General features: G+C 40.3%; 1 protein-coding gene across 1 annotated transcript in view; it reads right to left on the reverse strand.

The window, feature by feature from the left end:
- Positions 1–701: 701 nt before the first annotated feature.
- The window catches only part of LRP5 (LDL receptor related protein 5), a 135,235-nt gene continuing 115,498 nt past the window's right edge, over positions 702–20,438 (reverse strand). The window contains exons 14-23 of the mRNA XM_085062713.1: positions 20,226–20,437; positions 18,215–18,405; positions 15,078–15,287; positions 12,624–12,749; positions 9,530–9,766; positions 8,859–8,969; positions 6,024–6,260; positions 4,617–4,756; positions 1,618–1,715; positions 702–1,156 (exon numbers count right to left, since the gene is read on the reverse strand). Coding sequence (XP_084918839.1) covers positions 895–1,156; positions 1,618–1,715; positions 4,617–4,756; positions 6,024–6,260; positions 8,859–8,969; positions 9,530–9,766; positions 12,624–12,749; positions 15,078–15,287; positions 18,215–18,405; positions 20,226–20,437 — 1,824 coding nt within the window. The 3' untranslated portion in view covers positions 702–894. The remainder of the gene's footprint in view (positions 1,157–1,617; positions 1,716–4,616; positions 4,757–6,023; positions 6,261–8,858; positions 8,970–9,529; positions 9,767–12,623; positions 12,750–15,077; positions 15,288–18,214; positions 18,406–20,225; position 20,438) is intronic.

Consider the following 20,438-nt stretch of genomic DNA (forward strand, 5'->3'; position numbering starts at 1 on the left):
AGATTGGTTTCATCACTATTAAAATGGTGAGTCTGACCAGATCTGCAGTTTTTTGGGCATTTCTCTTAGCTTTACCACTTGAAACTTGACCCTTTAAACAGGTCAATACAACTACTTCTGCTACCATTCACTTAGTCAAGTGGGAAACTGGTTGGAACTAAACCAAGGTTTTCAGGACTAGTGATCTTATTTAGCCTGAATTAGTTACAGAATTGGCCATGTGCAGAATGGCACTGACATGAGGTAGGACATGATGCCTGTGGGTTTAGTTAAGCTGGAAGGTTTGGCCAAAAGAAGTGTTCTTTCAGTTCAATGCTAAGCAGATGGAGAGGGAGGTTTGAAATTCAGGTCTTGGCACTCAAGTTCTGCTGGTGAGCATTCAGCTCACTTGCAAACAGGAGCATCTAAGGCTGTGATCCTGAAAGATTTCTTCCAGTGGTGGTAAAAGGATGATACTGACAATTGTATTTAAATGTTTTTCTTTTCTAGGAATAAGCCTGCATCTTTCTTTAGATAACTCCCCTTCCCACAAGCCACTTAAGTTTTCTTGTCTCACATTAATAAAAAGAACTACATACTCTTTGCATGTAAAAAGGTGACTTAAAAATGCAGAAAGTTTCAACATTCCCTCCCCAAATCCTTTGGAGACTGAGTCAGTTACATGACTTCAAAAAGGCAAATATGGCACAAAAGAATGGAAATTAAGTTAAAAAAATCAATTTTATAAATATTCTTCCTCTGTACAATTTTTCACAGCCCCACCCCTCCCACCCATTTTTATTCACATTTAGTTTTGTTTAATTCCCACCCAGATTTATTTTTAAATCATAAAATATATATTTTAAATCTGTTCATATTTTAAAATATTTACAGGAAAAGTTCCTTCTGTTGAGGTCACGAAGAGTCTGTACAAGGAGAGGGTGGAGGGGGGTAGAGGTGAAAATAGCTTCGTTCCGTGGCAGGAGATGGAGGGCAACTTTCTTCTGCCGACATGTACTGACTGCGAGGTGTGGGTGGAGGGGGATAAGGGTCTGAGTCTGAATTTAAATCTATATAGTATTTGTTGGCTTTCCATCGACTCGTGGTATAGTCACTGTCACAGACATCTGTGCTGCATGGGGTTGTGGGTGGAGCTATCCCTCGTATAAGGTATGGCCTGCATAAAAACAATAAAAAAGAAAAAGCACGTGCATTAGTTGCAATCTGGGGGAAAAAGAAACAAAAAGAAAGGGATTGACCAGCTCTGTGTGCTCAGTCAAGATGTCTGCTCATTAATACTACATGAGCCTTCATTCAGGCTCTCAGAGAAATCCAGCAAGTACCTGAACTGTGCTAAATTTGAATTCAACCTACCAGAGGAGACCATTATGACCATTTAGCCCAGTCACTAACAAATAGGTTGACTCATCAAAGAGTTTTGAGATAAGCTTAAGGAAATGAACAGAAAACACCAACCTCTTCCATACAGGAAGCTCAGGGACTGTTACAGAACAACAGACTGTATATAATTTGAATGGTCATTTATTAAGAGAGGAAAAGGTTCTTTTAAATAAGGTCTGAAGAAAACTAAAGGCAGATATATAGAAGATTTAGCAAACCTTTTTATCTGAACAGTACCTGTAAGATCTTGTGTTTGAAGGAATGTTTGAGGAATAAAACATCTCTGCATTGTACAAGGAGCGATCGGTAGCTGGGGAAGGAGGTGGGTTCAAAATCTAGGAACAACAGGAAAAAGAAGTGTGAAATTTTGCGTTCATTATACAACCTTACTTAGTTTGAAAATATTATTTATGCCTTCACCCCGTCATTCATCCTTATTCTAGTTTCCTCTCCTGGCTGCTTGGATGCATTTAATGCATTTTTAAAGATCACAGATGTTCATTACAAGACTTTGTTTTGGACTTAGGTACTGTGCAGACCTTCAAAGTTCTTAGTACAGGGAATTTTCTTCCTTGCTACGTCTGGTATTATGCTGAAAGGCTGGAGTAAAGCTGGAAATGAGATCCAGTTTGGCTGAATCAGAATGCACTTCCTTGGACGTAAGGACTGATAGAATCCTCAGCAGATGCTAATGGGAAATAAAGTATGTTCCACTCTCAGACCCTAAACACGTCCCCAGCCAACAGTAGGGTCAGGAAGCCAATGGCTTTTACTGTAACTAACACAAGGCTATCCTTCCCTGAATGCTTCATTTTTACTCTTGTTCTGTAAACATGTAATTTTGGCACAGTTCACAATGCAAAAAGTCTACAAGCTGAAAGATATTTATAGCCTGCCTATGTGTGCATATAGACAGCACACACACATATGGACTCAACTGTGAGTGTATATACACAGTTGCTGTCAGCCTTCATACAAGGAAAAAAGTTTAGTATGCTTCAAAATTATTTAGGATTCTTCCCCAAGCCGGAAGTAGAACCCCTGACACAGCCAGCAGGACATTGGCCTAAACCCAAGAAGAGCATTTCAACTCTTCCAGTGTGGAAAATTACACCATTGCTGTTGATTGAGCCTTGCTACTGATGTGACCATCTTGTACCCTGCCTGCCCTGGGCGTTCAGCCAACTCATGGCCTGCCCCATTGACCATCCTTCCTCAGTCTCTGCTCTTCTCCCACAATATCACTCTAAAATCACTGGAGTAGAGATCATCATTTGGGTCTTCACTGTGCAGCATCCAGCAAAGAGATTCCTGGCCACTGAGCTGAGCTCACTGTTACTAATACTGACAAGCCCTGCACCCAGAAGTGTGTGAAGGGAAACAAGCCTGGAATAATGCCCTTTGCCAGCTGTGGGGAATGATGAGTAACTGCCCCAAGAGGATCTTTCAGAAATCTTCCTTGGAGGAGCACTGCATGCTACTTGTGGATTCACTACTACTGACACCCTGAGCTACATCAGTACCACTTCATGTTGAGATTAAATACAGCAAAGTGTCAGCCAGGATGCCTGTGGCCAGGTTCTCAGGTATATAAACTGGCATAACTTCATTGACACAATTCTCTCCTAATCTCTATTTACTGGAGCACCTCTCAGTTACCACCAAGATGTGTTAAACAAACAAAAAAAGCCATGACAACTACGATGCTCATATCTGTCTTTTTGATTATTAACATAAAGCTGGGTCACTAGCTACCAGGTAGAACTCACTGAAACATTTGGATTAAGCAGTAACTTTAACGTGACAAAGCCCTTGCAATAGCTTCCTTCTAAGAATCCAGCATGCCTTTCACGAAGGAAAGGCTGGTTTCATCCCTGCAGGCCCTGGGTGACATAGCAAAGTGTGGAAGAAGAATTCCCAGCAATAACCAGATTAGCTCAGGCCAAAAGTCAAATGGAAGAGTTGATCTTTTGGCCGACACAGATCCCATAGAATCACACAGGCAGATTGATTCTTGGGCTTCTTTTCTCTTTCAAGCTTTATTTAAGTAAGTGTTTTTTCTGTTCATCCTTTTTAGTGTGGCACTGACACATCAGTCAGGTCTTGCATGAAATTGTTCTGTACATTACAGAGACACTGGTGAAGCATGAGACAAGCTAAATTAGAAAGGCTGCTGAATTCCAGACATCTGCTTTTCGAGGGCTTCCCAGAGAAAGCAATGCAATAAACAAGTACTCAGTTTTACCTTACCAACAGATAAGCTCACAAGCCTCTCTTTTCCATTTTTGTCCTTCTTAAAGGGAGAGAAAGCACCTTTGTAACTGGCCAAACTGAGGGCACTATCAATCAAATGCCCACATACAGCATAACAGCCTACATGTAAACACAAACACATGCATACCCACAGAGCATGTGGGCTCCTGATTCAATGCAACAGAAAAATCCCCTCCACAGCTGGCAGATCAACTCTGGAAGCTTGTTGTGTGCACCTAAGAGCCAATGGTTGTATTGCTCAGAAGAACAATGGAAAAAAACTGTCAGGACAAAATACGCTAGCAAACAGGAACCTTTATATGTCTCTCCTACATATTCAGAGAGAACCATTTCCATTCAGAATGTACATCTTGGAACTGTGAAACTGTGATATGGGGACCAGAATTCTGTCCCTTCCAACACTTAAAAGTCAGAAATGGAGCTAAATTATAGCTGAAAAAATGCAAGCAAAGTAACCTCTGCCTTACCCTGCTGTACCAGTGTTTTCCCCCAGTGCATGCACTTGGTTTTCTGAACCAACAATTGGCACTTTATCTAAACAGCGAGTCAAGCTTATTTCATACATGACTGCATTCCAGTCCTGTTGCGCCTTGCTTGCCTTATTATTCCATGTGTGCCTGCAGCATTATGCAGTGCAAAATGTCATTGGGCCACTGCCATCACAGTTTACAAAGAACAAAGGTGGCATCTCCAAAGCGAGAACAGAAGTATCCAGGAACAAACCAGCTGAGTACCACTCTGATAACAAAACATTCTGGACATCATAGAGCACTATATAATCCTGATGGATGACAACAAAGCCCTTAGTGAAGTTCAGTGAGATATGGGCCTGCATATCATGAACAGTAACACCCAAGAGCTGTTAACAGCTGTTAACATTTACTCAGTAAGCACAAAGTTTCACCTTTCTTTTCTTCAGAAGAAGGAGATACTTAACTCACAGGGGTATTTTCAAGACATACCTGTGGGTAGAAAGTGGCTTTAGTGCTGGATGAGCTACTTGAAGATGCTCCAGTAACATGGTTTCTGTCATACAATGGGGCACCACTGCTTCCTCCCATGAGACTCATGGAGCTTATCATGGACTTTCCACAAGAGATGCCTGCATTGAAACAGAGAGGAAAAGAAGGTTAGAAAAAGCACAGTGTTGTCTATCAATGCAAAACAGAAAACAAATCCATAGCTTTGCAAAGCCATGCAACAATAATGGCTGTCACATGCTGGGAAGAGTGCTTTATGTAAAAACTTCAGGATTACAAGGAACAACCCTTTTTTGTAAAGAAAACATCTCACCCTCAGACCTCCTATTGTCTCACTGCAGCACTGAACTCCTCACACCTTACTGACACACTGCTGAGAAAGGAATCTTCACAACAGCTGATCCAAACTTTTCACCCAAATTAACTAAGAAATTTTCCAATTAAACAAGCTTAGGCATTTGCAAAAAAAGCATTACACAACATCCAAGAAAAGCAAGAGACCTCCAAAGCTTTAATTTCCAACCCAAGAAATTCAATTGCAAGGACATGAATAACTGTAAACCTCAATTATTTTTACTGAAAATAATCACAGCTAAAATTGAAAATCAGCAGAGACAAAAGGAAGGAAACCTGAGTTACAGGAAAAGGGAAGACAACACTCTCCAATCTGTTTTACTACAATGTGCTCTTAACTCAGACAACTTATTTTCAGCTTCTTTCTGTCAGACTATTCAGTGCTAATGTGAGAGTTTAGTTTGGGAAGATTTCAGAATTTTTTTTCAAATGCAAGAACTATTTACTACAAGCAAAATAACTGTTTGTACTCATTATTCATGACTATCTATCCTTCTTGGAAATACCATAGTATTAGAAACCTATGTCTTTTCTTTAGAATTAATATAAATACTAATATTTTCAGCTGTTGTAACTTGTCACAACAATATGGATTAGAATAAACTAACAAATACGGGTAAGAACAGAATGACAGCTTGGTCTAGCACCTAGAGAAGTAGAGATGAAAACCACTGATACTTGCTTTAATTAAAAAAGCTTTAGTGTGAAGTCCAATTTAAAACACCCCTGTGAAGATTTCACCTGCAATTATTTCATCCTCTAATTTAATTTCCTACCAAAAAAACCCTCTTGATAACCATAGTAACATAATTTAAGCAGGAATAGCTGGCCACAGCCATTAAAGTGCAAGGAAAGCTAATAGATTTTACGTATCTGATTCAAATGACAGATTTATACCAATACCACTGAGCAGAACAACATCATCTAATTTCTGGTCTTTGAAACTCCATATCCAGCACTCTTAATAATGAGTCAAACCTGAAATCCAGACAATGTAATGGTACTGACCAGATGTGAAGTCCTTAGCATCCTTACCAGTAAAAGTGCCATGCTGAGAACTTCCTGGAGCAATAAAATTTAGTGGGACATGAGGGGTACCACTGACATACTCATGTGGAAAGGGACTATTGGGCCCGGCATAGCGCTGACACACCACTCGCTGGCAAACAAAGTACATTCCTCCCATGACAAAAAGGGACAGTATTATCCCAATGACAGGACCAATGGCACTGCTGTGTGGCTGGGACTCATCTGAGCCTGGCTTCGATTTTTCTGGAAAGAGAGAAGAAAATTAAACATGATGATTAAACATGGAGCAGTGTATGTGCTGCTGTCCTCAAGCTCATGCAGCAAATCAGTCAGCACACACTGCTTTTAAAAGCATCTGCATCACACTCAGGCATCTGTAACTCCAGAAATTCTGATTCTATGCACAAGACTTCAGGTTTCCTCTTCCCCTGCATAAAGCAGTATGAGCAAAGTACTCTCCTTTTGTCTAGCAACTTATATTGTAACAGGATTACTTATTATCTTGATAGAACAACAGTCTAGAAAGTTCCCTTTTCTTCTCCACCCTCCAAAGTCTATTGGCCAAAGACAGAAGACACTTACAAATATTGAGTCTTTAATCAGAGAGGAATCTGCTCTCTCAAAAGCCATTTGGGCTAGCAATAACATGAAAAATCAAGAAAATTTACCAGTAGGGAAGCTACCATATATACTAAACAGTGGATGTCTTCCAAGCTAATACAGGTCTTAAAACGGAATACTTTTTCTTCCTAAAATATTACTTGCTTTCAGGAAAACTCCACCTTACAAACTGGAAGGAAACCACAGTCCAAAATATCTCAAATATTTTCTATTTGTTGCACTTTCCCCTTAAGTAGCTGAATGTTAAACAGTAAAAAGTACTGCAGTATTTGAGATGAGCTATGCCTCACATCTCCCCCTGATTATGGGTAACACATTCAAAATTCTTGCCAGATAAACCTGACACCTCTCTGTTTTTCACATATGCGATATTCTTCAGGGAAAGCAATCTTTTCCATGTGATCCACACATTTATAATTTATTCTTTAACATACACAAACAGATACATTCAAAAAGTGAAAAAATCAAAGTAAACTTGTCGTAATTTTATATGCCAAATTTTAACTATCGCCCCCTTCCCCCTTGATGATGTTCTATTCAGGCCTTCCCATCATAAAATCTCTCCAGTGGTTCTGGTTTTCATTTCAGTGGAAGGGAATGAAAAACAACTAAAATTTGAGAAGGAAGATAAAGGAAATGCAAAGCTCTAGCAATAAACTCTTAACAGCTCAGTATCAAGAACTCATTTCTATCTTAAAAGTCTTTATGTTTTTTTCACACTTATTATATCATGACAACTTTTATATCAGCTAAGGTACTAACTTTCAAATAGTCAGATTAGTTCAGCTACAATACTGGAAAAAAAGCAAAGCCAAAATTAAAACATGTTCCCAAATTAGCTATTTTAAAACACACATCTCTCATTTTGGTTAAACCTAGCTTCTTCTGGATGTAAGATCCTTATCTAGAAGGTAGCAATCATTTTTATTCCCTACTTGAGTTCTTTGCCTCAGTCAAGTGGGAAACCACAGAATGCTCTGTTCTGCAAAGAGACTCCAGAGAAGACAATCCTATGTCTACATAAAGACACATTTATATCAGTTAAGACCTAATTGCAGGACTGGACCCAAAGTGCAAACAGGAAACAGCTGCATTAACTTGGCAACACAAAAGTTTGCCAAGTGCACAAAGAAACTGGAAAAAAAAAAAAGGGAAGAAGTAGCCTTAGATTATCCAGGGAACTGGGGGAACTGGATGAAAGCTGATAGACAGAAGATGTGGGAGAAGCATGTTCAGTCTGAAATTTCCAACAGTTTCTGTCTTCATTCTTTTAGCCTTTTTTTCTGTTCACAACTACGCCTCCCTTTAGCGTTCTTACTCATGAATATACTTTTCCTTGCATGAAGATGGAAGGAATAAGCAAGGTTACCCTGGACCAAACCTGGTAAATCCTCCTCGCATCCCAGCAGTGGCACAGCTTCTGATAAATGGTGCTTCAAAATGTGACATGTTCTATGATATGAAGAATTTCACAATCCACTAAAGTTGGTCCTACAGGCAACCTAAGTGCAGCATTCCTCTACACAAACCCAATGCAAGGTATTTGCTCAGAATGAACTACAGACAGACCAGCACAACTATTTGCTTTTATTCTAAAATGCTATGTTCCAACTATTTTGCTAAACCACTTCTGTGATTCTAAGTGCTCCCTCTATCTGCCCCATTGTCTGAATAATTCATGCTCTAGTCACTTCAACAGTGCAAAAAGACAGAAACTGCGAGAGGAGCAAAAACTACTGAGTTTTACTGTCCACTTTGGACTGCAAAGTAACAGACTCTCTAAGGACTAACACAACGGCTGCCATCAGCGTGTCTGCAACTTGCATATACCTACTGCTGTGAGAATTCAAAGTTACATTTTTCCCAGAAAAATCAACATCTCTCCTTATATACTTTTCGCACCTGCACTTTAAGAGACCAGTTTGTGGTCTCTTGTGGACACTTGCTTATTGGATGTTAGCTCCTCCACATAATTAGCCTCCAGCTTAGCCCTGTTATTGCCCTGGATAGAGCTGTACATTTTTAAAAGCCACTCCAGGCTTAGCAGCAGCTCTGCAAGTTCCAAAGTACTGCGCACAGTTGAACCAGGTTTCCCTAAGGATAAATCTGAAGGCCCTTCTGAAATATTCTTCCCTGAAAGAAGATTACTCTGCAAACAACAGGACTCTGCACAGGACATGCCCAAACACAGCAGCTGAAGTGCAAGAAAAGACATCTCACCACACATTAGCTCATCAGAACCATCAATGCAATCCGGAAAGGAGTCACACTGCTGCTTCAGGAGGATGCACTGGCCGCTCGCACATCGGAACTGGTTGGGCAGACAAATTGCTGCACAGAAAGAAGGAAAGCAAAGGTCAAGTACTGAAAGCATGGGAGCATTTGAGCCTCTTAAGAAAACTGAAAGAAGTGTCATATTATGATCAGGTAGGCTCCAGAACACTTGAATTGCTGCTGTGGGTAAATTGCAAGCCTGCGTATCTCTGATTCTTCCTTGTAGATATATATTCTACTCAGTGGAGCTAAAATAAAATTCTGGTCTCAGTGACTCCCCATCCTTTGTCAAATCAGTCCTGCTGGGGCAAAACTGAGATCAAACCAGCAAGAATCTCTTACAATAACTGACAAAGTGTACCTGATCACCTGACATTTTAACAAAATGTAGTAACTTGGCATATTATAAAACCTTAAGCAGTCCACACCTATCTTATGTATACATAATAGATACATTATGTATAATATATCCTTGCCAAATAACTGCCAAATTCCTTATCTACATTCAGGAACTCCTGTTTCAGCAAAAAGGACGTGAACCTATACATTTCAGGAACAGTTAAAATCCCAAAGGGATCCTTATGTTAAAACCATGAGCTCAGGAAAACCAATCTTACTATCACAATCTGCTTCATCAGATTTATCTTGACAGTCAATTTCTCCATTACACCGCAAGTGTGCATCAATGCACTGTCCCTTCTCACACTGGAACTGGGATGCAGAGCATATGGGACAGCTGTCTTCATCACTCTGGTCATCACACTCAGGAAACCCATCACACCGCCATGCCATTGGGATACAGTCAATCTCTCCAGTTGCACAGGTAAATTGGTCTGGGGAACACGTTGGAGGTTCTGGAGAAAGAGAAGATAAATCAGATTCATATACTCAATTTTATCCATTGCAACAGAATAAAAGCATGACAAAGCTTTTCAAGAAAAGCATACTTATTCCTGCCCTGTTCTTCTTGACCATGCTAAGATTCCAGCAAAGAGGAAAACATGATTTTGCATAGGGAATGAAATTTTGCTTTGGCTTTAACAGCCACCTTTTGACAGACACTGTCATACACATAAATTCAAAAGAATACTCAATTTCTGATTGCAGACCACATTCAAAACAATTCTAATCCCTGCAATTATATTAGTCTGGGCCAATTCTTCATTTAAAAACCTGACACATCTAACATACTTCTACAGTATCTGTTTCTTTATTTTTCCAGTGTTTTTTCCACAAACATATTTCTGAGTCAAATATGAATTGAAAAATACGAATGGATAAAAAAATATCTGTATAGGACTGGTAAACATTAAACTAAGTCCTCTTGCTGGAAAGTCTCCAAGCTGCAGGTCAGTGAAGGTTCAGAGAGGAGTCTAAGAAGCACTGCAGATCTGCTCTAGTCTTATATTCTCTCACTAATAGAGACAGAACACTTTAACTTCTGCACAGCCATTTTTATGTTTGTTGGACCTAAAAAAGCAGGAACATGCTTCAAATTTGACTTTTCATGGACCCCAAGATTGTGGTATCACTCCTTTTCACATCCATACTGTTGTTCAAGTTGCAGTGATGCACTGATAGCATTAGGCAGCAGCTACAACCCCAAAAAGAGATGCAACAATTATGCTGTTATAAGGCATCCACAGTTGCTTTGTCCGTAATGTCAGAAGACAAAGACAATCCACATCAAGAATCTATTGCAAAAACAGCTCCAAATTCTTACAATACAGCAAGTTAGCACACAATTTTCCACCACAGTTATCAATGAAAGAAACAGACGATGTGTAAATCCATTCAGTTGTTATCAGCAGCAAATTAGTTACGGTCAAATGAGGAGGCCATCTCAAAACACCCCTGCAGCAATCACAGACATTTCCACTGATTTGAAAAGTTGCTGGGTCAAAACCATGTGACATAATTAAATCATTTAGCAGAGGCAGTCAGTCCTCCCCACAGCTGCTGTTACCCAGTAATGCCCTGAGTAAATGCTCTACCACTTGGATTAACAGAGTAGCACATCATACTCTGCCTACAACAACAGTACCAGCAGGCTAGAGGTGTGCTCTGGCACTGGATGGTAACACTCCTCTGGAAACCCAATGGGCTTTTGTAAAGATTCAGGCTCAGGAATGGACTTCACAAAGAACCCAGGATAAAGAAAGCTTCTTAGCTGTAACCAGTGGCAAGACTTTGTATGAGTATTTTTTCTCCTGAGGGTGGTGTTAAAAATTCTAGAGCTATGCAATTACATGCGAACAGTTCTTAAAGTGCTGCTGTCCTTTCTTCATTAAGGAGGAAAGTTGAAGAATGAGACAAAAGTATAATCAAGAAACAAAACAAAAAACAAAATGTGAACAAGAATCCAAACGGGCTTGGGTTTTGGAAAAAAATATGATTTTTTAAGATTCTCATTTATGATTACTTAGAGGAGTAATATGAGAATTACCAATGTAGCCAGTGACCTGACAGCTGTAGGTAAAATAAAGATGCCAAACACACACATTAAGACAATTCTTGAATTAAACTTTGATACAAGTGTGTTGTTTTGATAATTCAACAGACAGATTACTACTTCTGCATTTGAGGACACATTTAATGTTGCACTATGGCTGCACTTGGCAAGCACAAGCTTGAGTTAAAAAAACTTGACAAAAGCATCCGTAAGGGTACATGGACAAATGTTCTCCAGCCAAAATGCCACTAAGCTATTTTGAAACACTGGGTAGTGGCTGTTACTAGGGCAGACAAAATAGGTTAAAAAGTTCTTGCAGGCTTAGTGAAAGACTGGAATAAAAAAAAGCAGACACTGAAATGGAGGCCCCTGAATTTTTAGATTTATAGCTGAAGATCCAAAGGAGTGGAATGATAGATTCTCTCACTGTCCACGTTGTGCAACAACACTACAGCAAGAAGTATAATTAGATTGATCCACCCTGCCCCCCTCATGCAACCACCACTACTCTAAAGCCACATAACGTGCTGTGGTCATGGGAAAGAAAACAGTTTATCATGGAAATGACTGCCCCATGGGAGTTCAGAGTTCAGCCAGAAAATGAAATCCACAGCAAAATAAATACATGAAAACAAGTTCAGAGGACCAACAGAGCCAAACGACTTAAGATATAATGCCTCCAAAAGAGAAAAAATGTTTTGCTTTGAATCCCCTCTGCAAGTGTAATGCTAACAGTTTTCAAAAATCCTGGGAAGGTAAAAGAGAAGGCTAAAGGAAAAGTCTACCCTGTGGAAAGAGGGGAGCTACCTTAATTAAAAAGAACTGCAATGAAGCCTGCATTTGATAAACACAGTGTTTCCACTATGAGGCCAAATTATATTCAAAGACTGGAGTATCACTCTGTGAGAATCATATGCACAATTTCTGCTGCTAGGTCATCACAGGTTGATGCAACTTCATCTTATAAACGCTTGTTTAAAGCATAAACCTGTCACATCATACCATTATAAAAATCTCAGTAGAAGATTCAAGTATGTTAAGGTCAAAGAAGAATATTCTGCTCAGAATGAGAAGCCACATGCGTCCAAAACCTCAAGCAGAAAACAGCTGGTACAACTACCAAAGATTATTTTAACACATGATGCAGCACAACATGTACAGAAAAACTGTGTGTAAATCCACATTTTGGACTGGAATGCAACCTCAGGCCCCACGTTTTTCATATAAATTGATCAGCAGTACTGCTAAGCGTAACTCACCTCCACATGTCAAGAGATTCTGTAGAAGCACAAGGTGCTCTGGGCATGAACATCTTGGAGTTCCATCCCCTTTGGCAATGCAGATGTGTGAACAGCCACCATTGTCACGGGAGCATGGATGCACAGCTGGTGAAACACAAAGGAAGGAATATTACATAGCATAAAATAAATTATACCTATTCCTCACTAGGGCAAAATCAAAAACTATTCACAAATCACTTCTGTTTGAGAAACCAAAATTTCACTACAGATAATTAGGAAGATAAATGCTGGATTTTTCAGTTCAATGCTTAAAAGGTGATTTATTACTTCATAAGGACTACATTTCTGCCAGTCACAGTGACAGAGCAACCTGATTGAGTTGAAGATGTACCTGCCTATTCCAGGGGGTTGGAACTAGATGACCTTTAAAAGGTTTCTTCCAACCCAAACCATTCTATGATTCTATCATATGGAGACCCTTAAAGGACTTCTAAAAAGAATTGGGGAGCTGAGGTGAAGAGACAGGAAAAGGCAGATTTGAGAAGGCTGCATTTACATCATACCTAGACACCCCATTTGTGTTTCTAGGGTAGGCATCAAGAATTAATAAATGTCACTGCAGAATGCCAACCTGCAAAACCCGCCAGAATTCTTCTTTAAAGAGCTCTTAATATCTAGTGCCTCAACTTCCCTGTTCCTCACAAAAGTGCAATATAAGCACATATTTTTTGTTTGTTTGTTTTTTAAAGATAGGAAGCTCCATGTTTGTGGTCCCAATCAGTTACCCAGAAGCACTGAGCACCTGAGAGCTCCTAACAAAACAATTTTTAATGAACATTAGGCGGGTAAGAAACAGGCACAGAGAAGTGCATTAGTCTGATGACCCCAGCCCAACAGAAGTCAAAAGAGAACCAGTCTCTTGCCTGCTTATTCAGGCTGACAGCTGAGCATCTGCTGCAGCAATCTGGGGGACTACAGCCTGTGTTGAGATGCTGCTAAACAGTGCATTCTTAACTACTGCTAAGGACCAGGAATTTCAGTGGAGAAGAAACTGCATAGATATCATAATTTCTCTGCCAAAGTTGTTTTCCATCTGCTCAGGTGTCTTAGAGAGCTGCTTTCTACCTTAAACAAATTCATTAGCTTAATGCAGTGTTTAAAGCATGAGTTGTTCACAGAAATGCATGCACATCCACCTGCATGTGCGTATGTATATTGACTCCCCATTGTAACAGAAATCACCTATGCAGAAAAATTTTCAGCTGCGAAAGAAGATTCCTTTCAGTGTGACTTGCAAGAAAGAGTACTCTTGCCATAAAAAAACCCAAAAACCCTAACAAAAACAAAAATCCCCATTTAAAATAAACACATGGGGTAAAAGCAAACCTTTTTTTTAATACTGTTGAAAATTAAAGAAAAATATTCTTTTTGCTTTATTCAGTATTACCTCTGAAATATACCAAAATGTATGAGAAATAGCACAGAAGAAGAAAAGTTGGGTATTGTGAAAGGAAAAAAGAACCCCTGGGTCATGATTAGCACATAGAATCTTCTACAGTTTAAATGCTTACACTACCTTATTTGTAACAGCTTACCCACATACGCAAGTTCAAAAATACTTTCAGTCATCACAGACACTAATGTATGTGACAGAGAGTGTTTGCTGTGAAGCGAAATAATTTCTTCTGAAAATTACAGCATTATACACAAAAGTACCCTCTCTATATAAGACAACTCTTCACAGGCAACGAAGAGGCCTCTGTTTCCCACATTTTGTTTGTGATTTTATATTCTCTTTTATAATCCTGTTAAGAGGCAGGAGGTGTAGGTTGTCACTTTGAGGAGTGACTACTTTAAGAGGTTTCTGAACTCTCCACCAAACCACAGTAATTTGGGCCACTAGTCCAGAAAAAGATGATCCTGCATGCATGATCCGTTTCAGATGTGAGCACCAAAAATGCTCCACTTCTGTTAGGAGAAAAATTCCACATCCACAGCACAACTCACTGTAGGAGCTTCCTCCTCATTTTGCCTCCCTCACTGCAGGTTTTTACATCATCCATTGTGCCAAGTCAAACCAGTCATATTTTACACAGGAGTGTGAAACCCCTGGAGAAAAGGCAAGTACAACCCTTTTGTTTCTTATTAGAGGGTTTTCCGAGACTTACTACTTGATTGTACTTAGAAAACTAAAAACCATGATTGTAAGTAGCTTTTAGACTGAATTCAGTGTTTTGAGCTTGTACAAAGCAGGTAACTCAGTGCCATGATGCCATATTCTAGCTGTACACCAACAGTCCCCTGGATAAGAATGAGGAATTTGATTCTCCTCCCCTCCTGGGTTCTCAACTGGCCAAGCATTCCATGGCTTACTTGAAGCCCATGGCAACATTATTACAATATTCAGCTGGATGAGGACTTTGACATACAATGACCAAGAGTGAGACACATCAGACATTGAAATAAACTCACAGAATTCTTCCATATCAAGCTCTTCCACAGCATGAATGCCTGTTAGGTGAGCGATCCGGCCTTGAATTCTAGTCCTTTTGTACCCATTCACTTTCTCCACTCTCTCAATCATCTGCTGCTGACGATCAATCCAATACAAGTGATTCCCCAGCACAGTGAGTCCCATGGGCTGAAGAATGTTGGAGTCCTCCAGGGTCACACGGTTGGCACCTAAGACCAGCAGAAACAAAGAGGAGTTTTGCACAAGTTGACTTCTAAGTTATACCCCTAAAAAAAAAAAATCATCACAAAAAACCCTAAAAACCAGCTAAAGCAGCTAAAACCAAACCAAACCAAACTACACTTTGGGGACAATAAGGTCACTGGCTTCATCTGTCTGTGCAGACCAAGGCTCTGCTTGTTCACTCTCATCTCAGGTAAATGCTACAAGGCGCCACATTCTGAGGGCAAGCAGATCCAATCCCCGCTCATCCCTGCACAGCCTGGCTGGTCAGCCAGCCATGCTCAGCCTCACAGCCCCAACATTCAACATCTCTGCTGTGCACAACTGTGAGTGCCCCCAAAAGCTGATTCAGATGCAGCTCTTGGCCCAATGCACTCACACATGGAGCAGTACATTTTTTCTGGAATCTCTAAGCAAGAGCGAAATTCAACCAACTTAGCTCCACTGCCGTTACTCAAACAGAAGATGTTAATTGGGCAAAGCAAGAGGCATGTACCAAACCTTGACACAGCCTTTGTGACAACCCCAGATTAAAAAAGAAAAGCTCTTGGAAAAAACTCCCATTTTTTTTAAATTTAGAAACCCACCAGAAAACCCAAACTCTATGTGACTCTATATGCTTCTATATAGGAACACTATCAAATGCTCAGGCTCTTTGCATTATAAAATGTGTGAAAATCTGCTCTAAGCCAATGAGTAAAAACCAGGTCAAATAAAAATGCATTTATTATCAGTTTTCACTTTAATTACTTGCAGTCTTCTACTGTGTACTGCCCTACACTTAGTGGCATTTAATTGTTGCTTTTATTACATTTTTCTAGGGTGAACAAGGCATTCCAAATTATTCTATTAATTCACATAAACTATTCTGACCCTGTGTATGCCTTTGTAACTGAATAAATTTGATTTAAAAAATGAAAATTTAAAACAAAATCATAACTTGGTGCTGATTCTGCTCTCATAAATAATTTTGGAACTAAGACCTTATGCCTGCTTGTATTTATAAAACGTAAGTTTTTAATATCTACACAAAATGAGATTATAGAATCTACATAATAAAAATGCTACGAGAACTGGATTCAACTAATTTGCTGCATAAATTATCTAGAGCTCAGCCAAGCATGAGAATGTAACTTTAACAGGTTCCATTAGTTTTGCACATGGATCTGTTAGAACAGCTCCAGAGGAGGGTCAAAGATGACCAGGGGGTTGGAGCACCTCTCCTATGAAAAAAGGCTGAGAGAGGTGGGGCTGTTCAGACTGGAGAAGCAAAGGCTCCAGGGAGACCTTAAAGGAGCCTTTGACAATACTTAAAGGGAGCTTACAACAAAGAGAGAGAGCAGCTTTTTACATAGGCAGATAGTCATAGGACAAGGGGGAACGGTTTTAAACTAAAGGAGTTAAAACCCTGCTTTTGGTCTAAGTCCAACTGAAAAGTTCCAGAATCTTATAAAGAAAACTGTTAGATGGGTAACTCTCTGAAAGTTAAGCACTGGACATCTGAGGTTATTCCCTGACTTTGCAGGATGCTGTTCATCAGGGTGCAGAACAAACTTCAGGAACTGCCATAACCATGTCATGTCTACAAGTCTACAATGGAATAAGGGTGTCTAGACCAGTTCAACTGGCATGAAGGATGCTATACACAATTTTAGTCCCATTTATTCAGCAGCCTTAGTTCAAGTTAAAAATCTTTTCCTAACGTATGCCCGTTTTGAAGTATTTTGCTCAGAAAATACAGTTTAGAGGAAGTAATTCAAATCAACATCCCTTTGGCTCCCAAATTTTTTTGAAGTTGTGATGCAAGACTGAGAAACATTTTAAAATAAAAATATGCTGCTAATTCATGAAAAAATCAACATCTCAGTGAATCAAATTACAGTGAGCTCAGCTGGATGAAATTCAACCATAGTTTTCTGGCTACAGATACATCTCTCTCTAGCTCATAAATGTTGTTTGCTTTTAATCCTGTAGCTTCCCCCTGCTTTTATATTACCTATAAGCTTTGATTCTTTGGCTGTGACCAGCTATGATTTCTATATAATTTTACCTGATACCTCTTCTATCTCTCTTGGATACCACTCTAGCATACTTACATAATACAAAGTATTGCCATCTTGTCATTTTACTTTTAAATGTCCTCCTACAGCACTTCTTTTATCACTACAGAAACCCCTCTCAATACCTCTGGTGCATTTTGTGTAATGTGTCCCACTCTGTCAACTTTTTCTTCTCAAATGTGGTTTATTTCATAGGCCAAAGTTTTGTCTTCCTCTTACCTTCTTTTCCCCTACTAATTTTTGTAGGTTCTCTGAAACCTATCCCAGATTGAACATTTTGTGGCTGCTCAGACAGCTCGACAATACTCCCCTATTCAGCTTGGTAACTCATGAAAGACATGGGCTGCTCTACTTTCCCATCTGCAGCTTCCTTGTTTTTATGCCCTCTTTGGCAAAAGAGACCCAGGTCAGACTTTGAGTCAGTTTTAGGTGTTCAAATGCAAACTTGTAAATATCCTTGTAAATATCCTTGTGAAAAGGTGCATAACTTCCTCTTGTTTTAGTTCATTGCTTCACTGCAACACAAGAGGATGTGACTACATGGCAAGAAGAGTCACCAAAAATTGGAGATTAAGAAAAAAGGGGCTCAGGGGAGGCACTTTAGGGGTTCCATAACTGACAGCACTTTCAGAACATATCAAAAGTCACATGGCTGTCTTGGAGGGTGTCAATCATTACAGTCACGTTTACTCTAATTACATCAAAGATGGGAGCCCGCCAGCAATTGCTGTCTGACTGCCTACACAGAACTGGCAGCGGTGGAGATGAAAGTCACCAGGGTCAGCATCAAAGAGGGAATGATGTCCTGTACATGCAAACACTGTGCTGCAAATGTTTAACTTCATACCACATACCTGACAGGTCACAGCTTTCGATGCGCTTCAGATCTGCATCCACCCAGAAAAGCTTTCCAAGTTTGTTGTCAACCACCAGGGCTACTGGTCGGATCAAGCCAGTTGTAAAAAGCACTTCTCTCTCTGTGCCATCCAGGGCTGCACGCTCAATCTTGGGAGCTCTCTCCTGCATATTGGTGAAGTACATGTACCTGAGAACAGAGACAGCACCGCTGAACTGGGAGCTCCAGGGAGAGGCAATTCCTCTTTCTGTAAAAGGTCTTGTAACCCACACTGTAAGCTGGAATGGTTTTACAGGCATGGCTGGGCTGACTGTTGTTCCCAGGCGCAAAAATCCAGAACCAAACATTTGCTAACTGACAAACATTAGATAGCCTGAACTTAATAGGGTTTATCTCCAGGCCATAAAATGCCTCAGCACTGCTGCACCAGCAGCACTGCTCCTGACGGAGTTGGGGTTGTAAGAGACTAGCACAGACCTTCTATAACTCTCCCCAGGTAAAGCCGTCCCCACTTACAGATCGAAGTCCAGAAGTTCTTTCTGACTTTCTGACTCTGCCACCTCCTCTCCTTCTAGGTTACTTTCCTTCTCAGCAAGTAAAATTTCCTACCAAACTTGAGAAAAGATTACAGAACAACTGAGGAGGCATGCTCCTGACAACTTAGTTTCACAAATTCTTTGTATCTGTCTAAGCCAGTTCAGCAGTAAACAAAAACAGTCTCTGGCCTCCTCATGCAACAGTCTCTGGCCTCCTCATGCACAGAGAAAAAAGGGTTTGGGCACCCCCATAATGACCTGAGAACTCTCTAAAGGAAAAGTCCATTATTTTTCCAGTGGTGAGTAATGTGGGAAAACTCTCCAACAGCATTGCTGCACAGCCCTTCCTTATGGCACAAGGAGGGGAGGAAGCAGTCAGAACATGCAGCCAAGGGAGAGGTGGAGGTAGGGATTTCTGTAATCACAGCAGAAGTTGTTGAAGATCACTCATTCAGCTCTCTCAGACAGTCACAGTGTTTGACATAGTCTCTTTCTCATTTTTCCTCCTTTAAACAGGTTTGAAATTAAATAATTTGAAAACCTGTCTAGAGAAGTTGAGAGTTTTAGAGATCAACAAACCCAAACTCCCATTTTAATGGAGAAAGCAGATAAGCTTTTATAAATACAAACTATATCCAAGTGACTTAGTCTCAATAAGATTAGAATCTTTCCTCTAATCCCCCTCTCCCCACAACAGCTTTTGAACTGTGCAGAGTACACTGGTATAAAACACCAGTCCTATAAATGCTCCAGACAGAGCTCTGGGTACTACTGTATGCACACAGTTATGAAATACTGTCATTCAACATCTGTCAAGCACATGGTAAGCCATTTAGGAGTAAACTGGGATTTAAGCATGACTTATTAAAGAGAAGAGTAAAGGACCCTCTTTAGCATCTAAGAAGGAAGCTACTCTCTACCAGAAGAGACAGTGTCTGTTGAATCTAACCAAAACTGCTTTGCAGTAAAACAATGTATTTTCTTCTTGTGGGAAATCACTCTAGTGCATCCTACCCACTTCAAATCATTTCAGAGGTTAAGATACACTTCAAGGCAGAACTAAATTAACAAGGAGATAGTTGCATCAGACACTCCTTTTTTTCCCCCTGGAAACATTTGTTTTGTGACTAAATGTTTATGAGCCAGATTCTTAGTTGATACAGACTCTCTTGTTTTCCCTGTTAAGTGGCAGGGCTGTGCATCCACACAGAGAACAGGATAAGGTGGTTTCACTTCGCTTTCACCATCTGGGTTAGCTCCTCACACACAGCTGTGTGAACAGAGGCAAAGGAGAGAACAGAAGAGAAAGCTGGATACCTTCAAACGCCAGAATTGGACAAGCAGTCACCTACATCCTGAACGATATTCAGAACTTCTCCTTTTGAAAACAGACAGATGCAGCACTCAATTCCCACCCACAGAGCTGACACACATCCCAAGAGTGCTGTGTACAAGGCACAGAAGGAATCTCACCCCCGCTCTGCGTTCACTACGATGGCTCGGGGCCTGTCATGATCCCCTCGCAGCACCATCCCAATGGACTCGCCGTTCAGCCTGTGCACATTGACTGAATTTGTGGCCTCACAGGTCCAGTACAAGGTGTGGCTGTATATATCAATGCTGAGGTCATGTGGCTGCTTCTCCGGGTTCTGACTTTGGTTTGGGGTACTCATTACGGTGAAAGGC

Source organism: Lichenostomus cassidix, chromosome 5 (assembly GCF_008360975.1).
Source record: "Lichenostomus cassidix isolate B80296 chromosome 5, HeHo_3.0, whole genome shotgun sequence".
Classification (NCBI taxonomy): Eukaryota; Metazoa; Chordata; class Aves; order Passeriformes; family Meliphagidae; genus Lichenostomus; species Lichenostomus cassidix.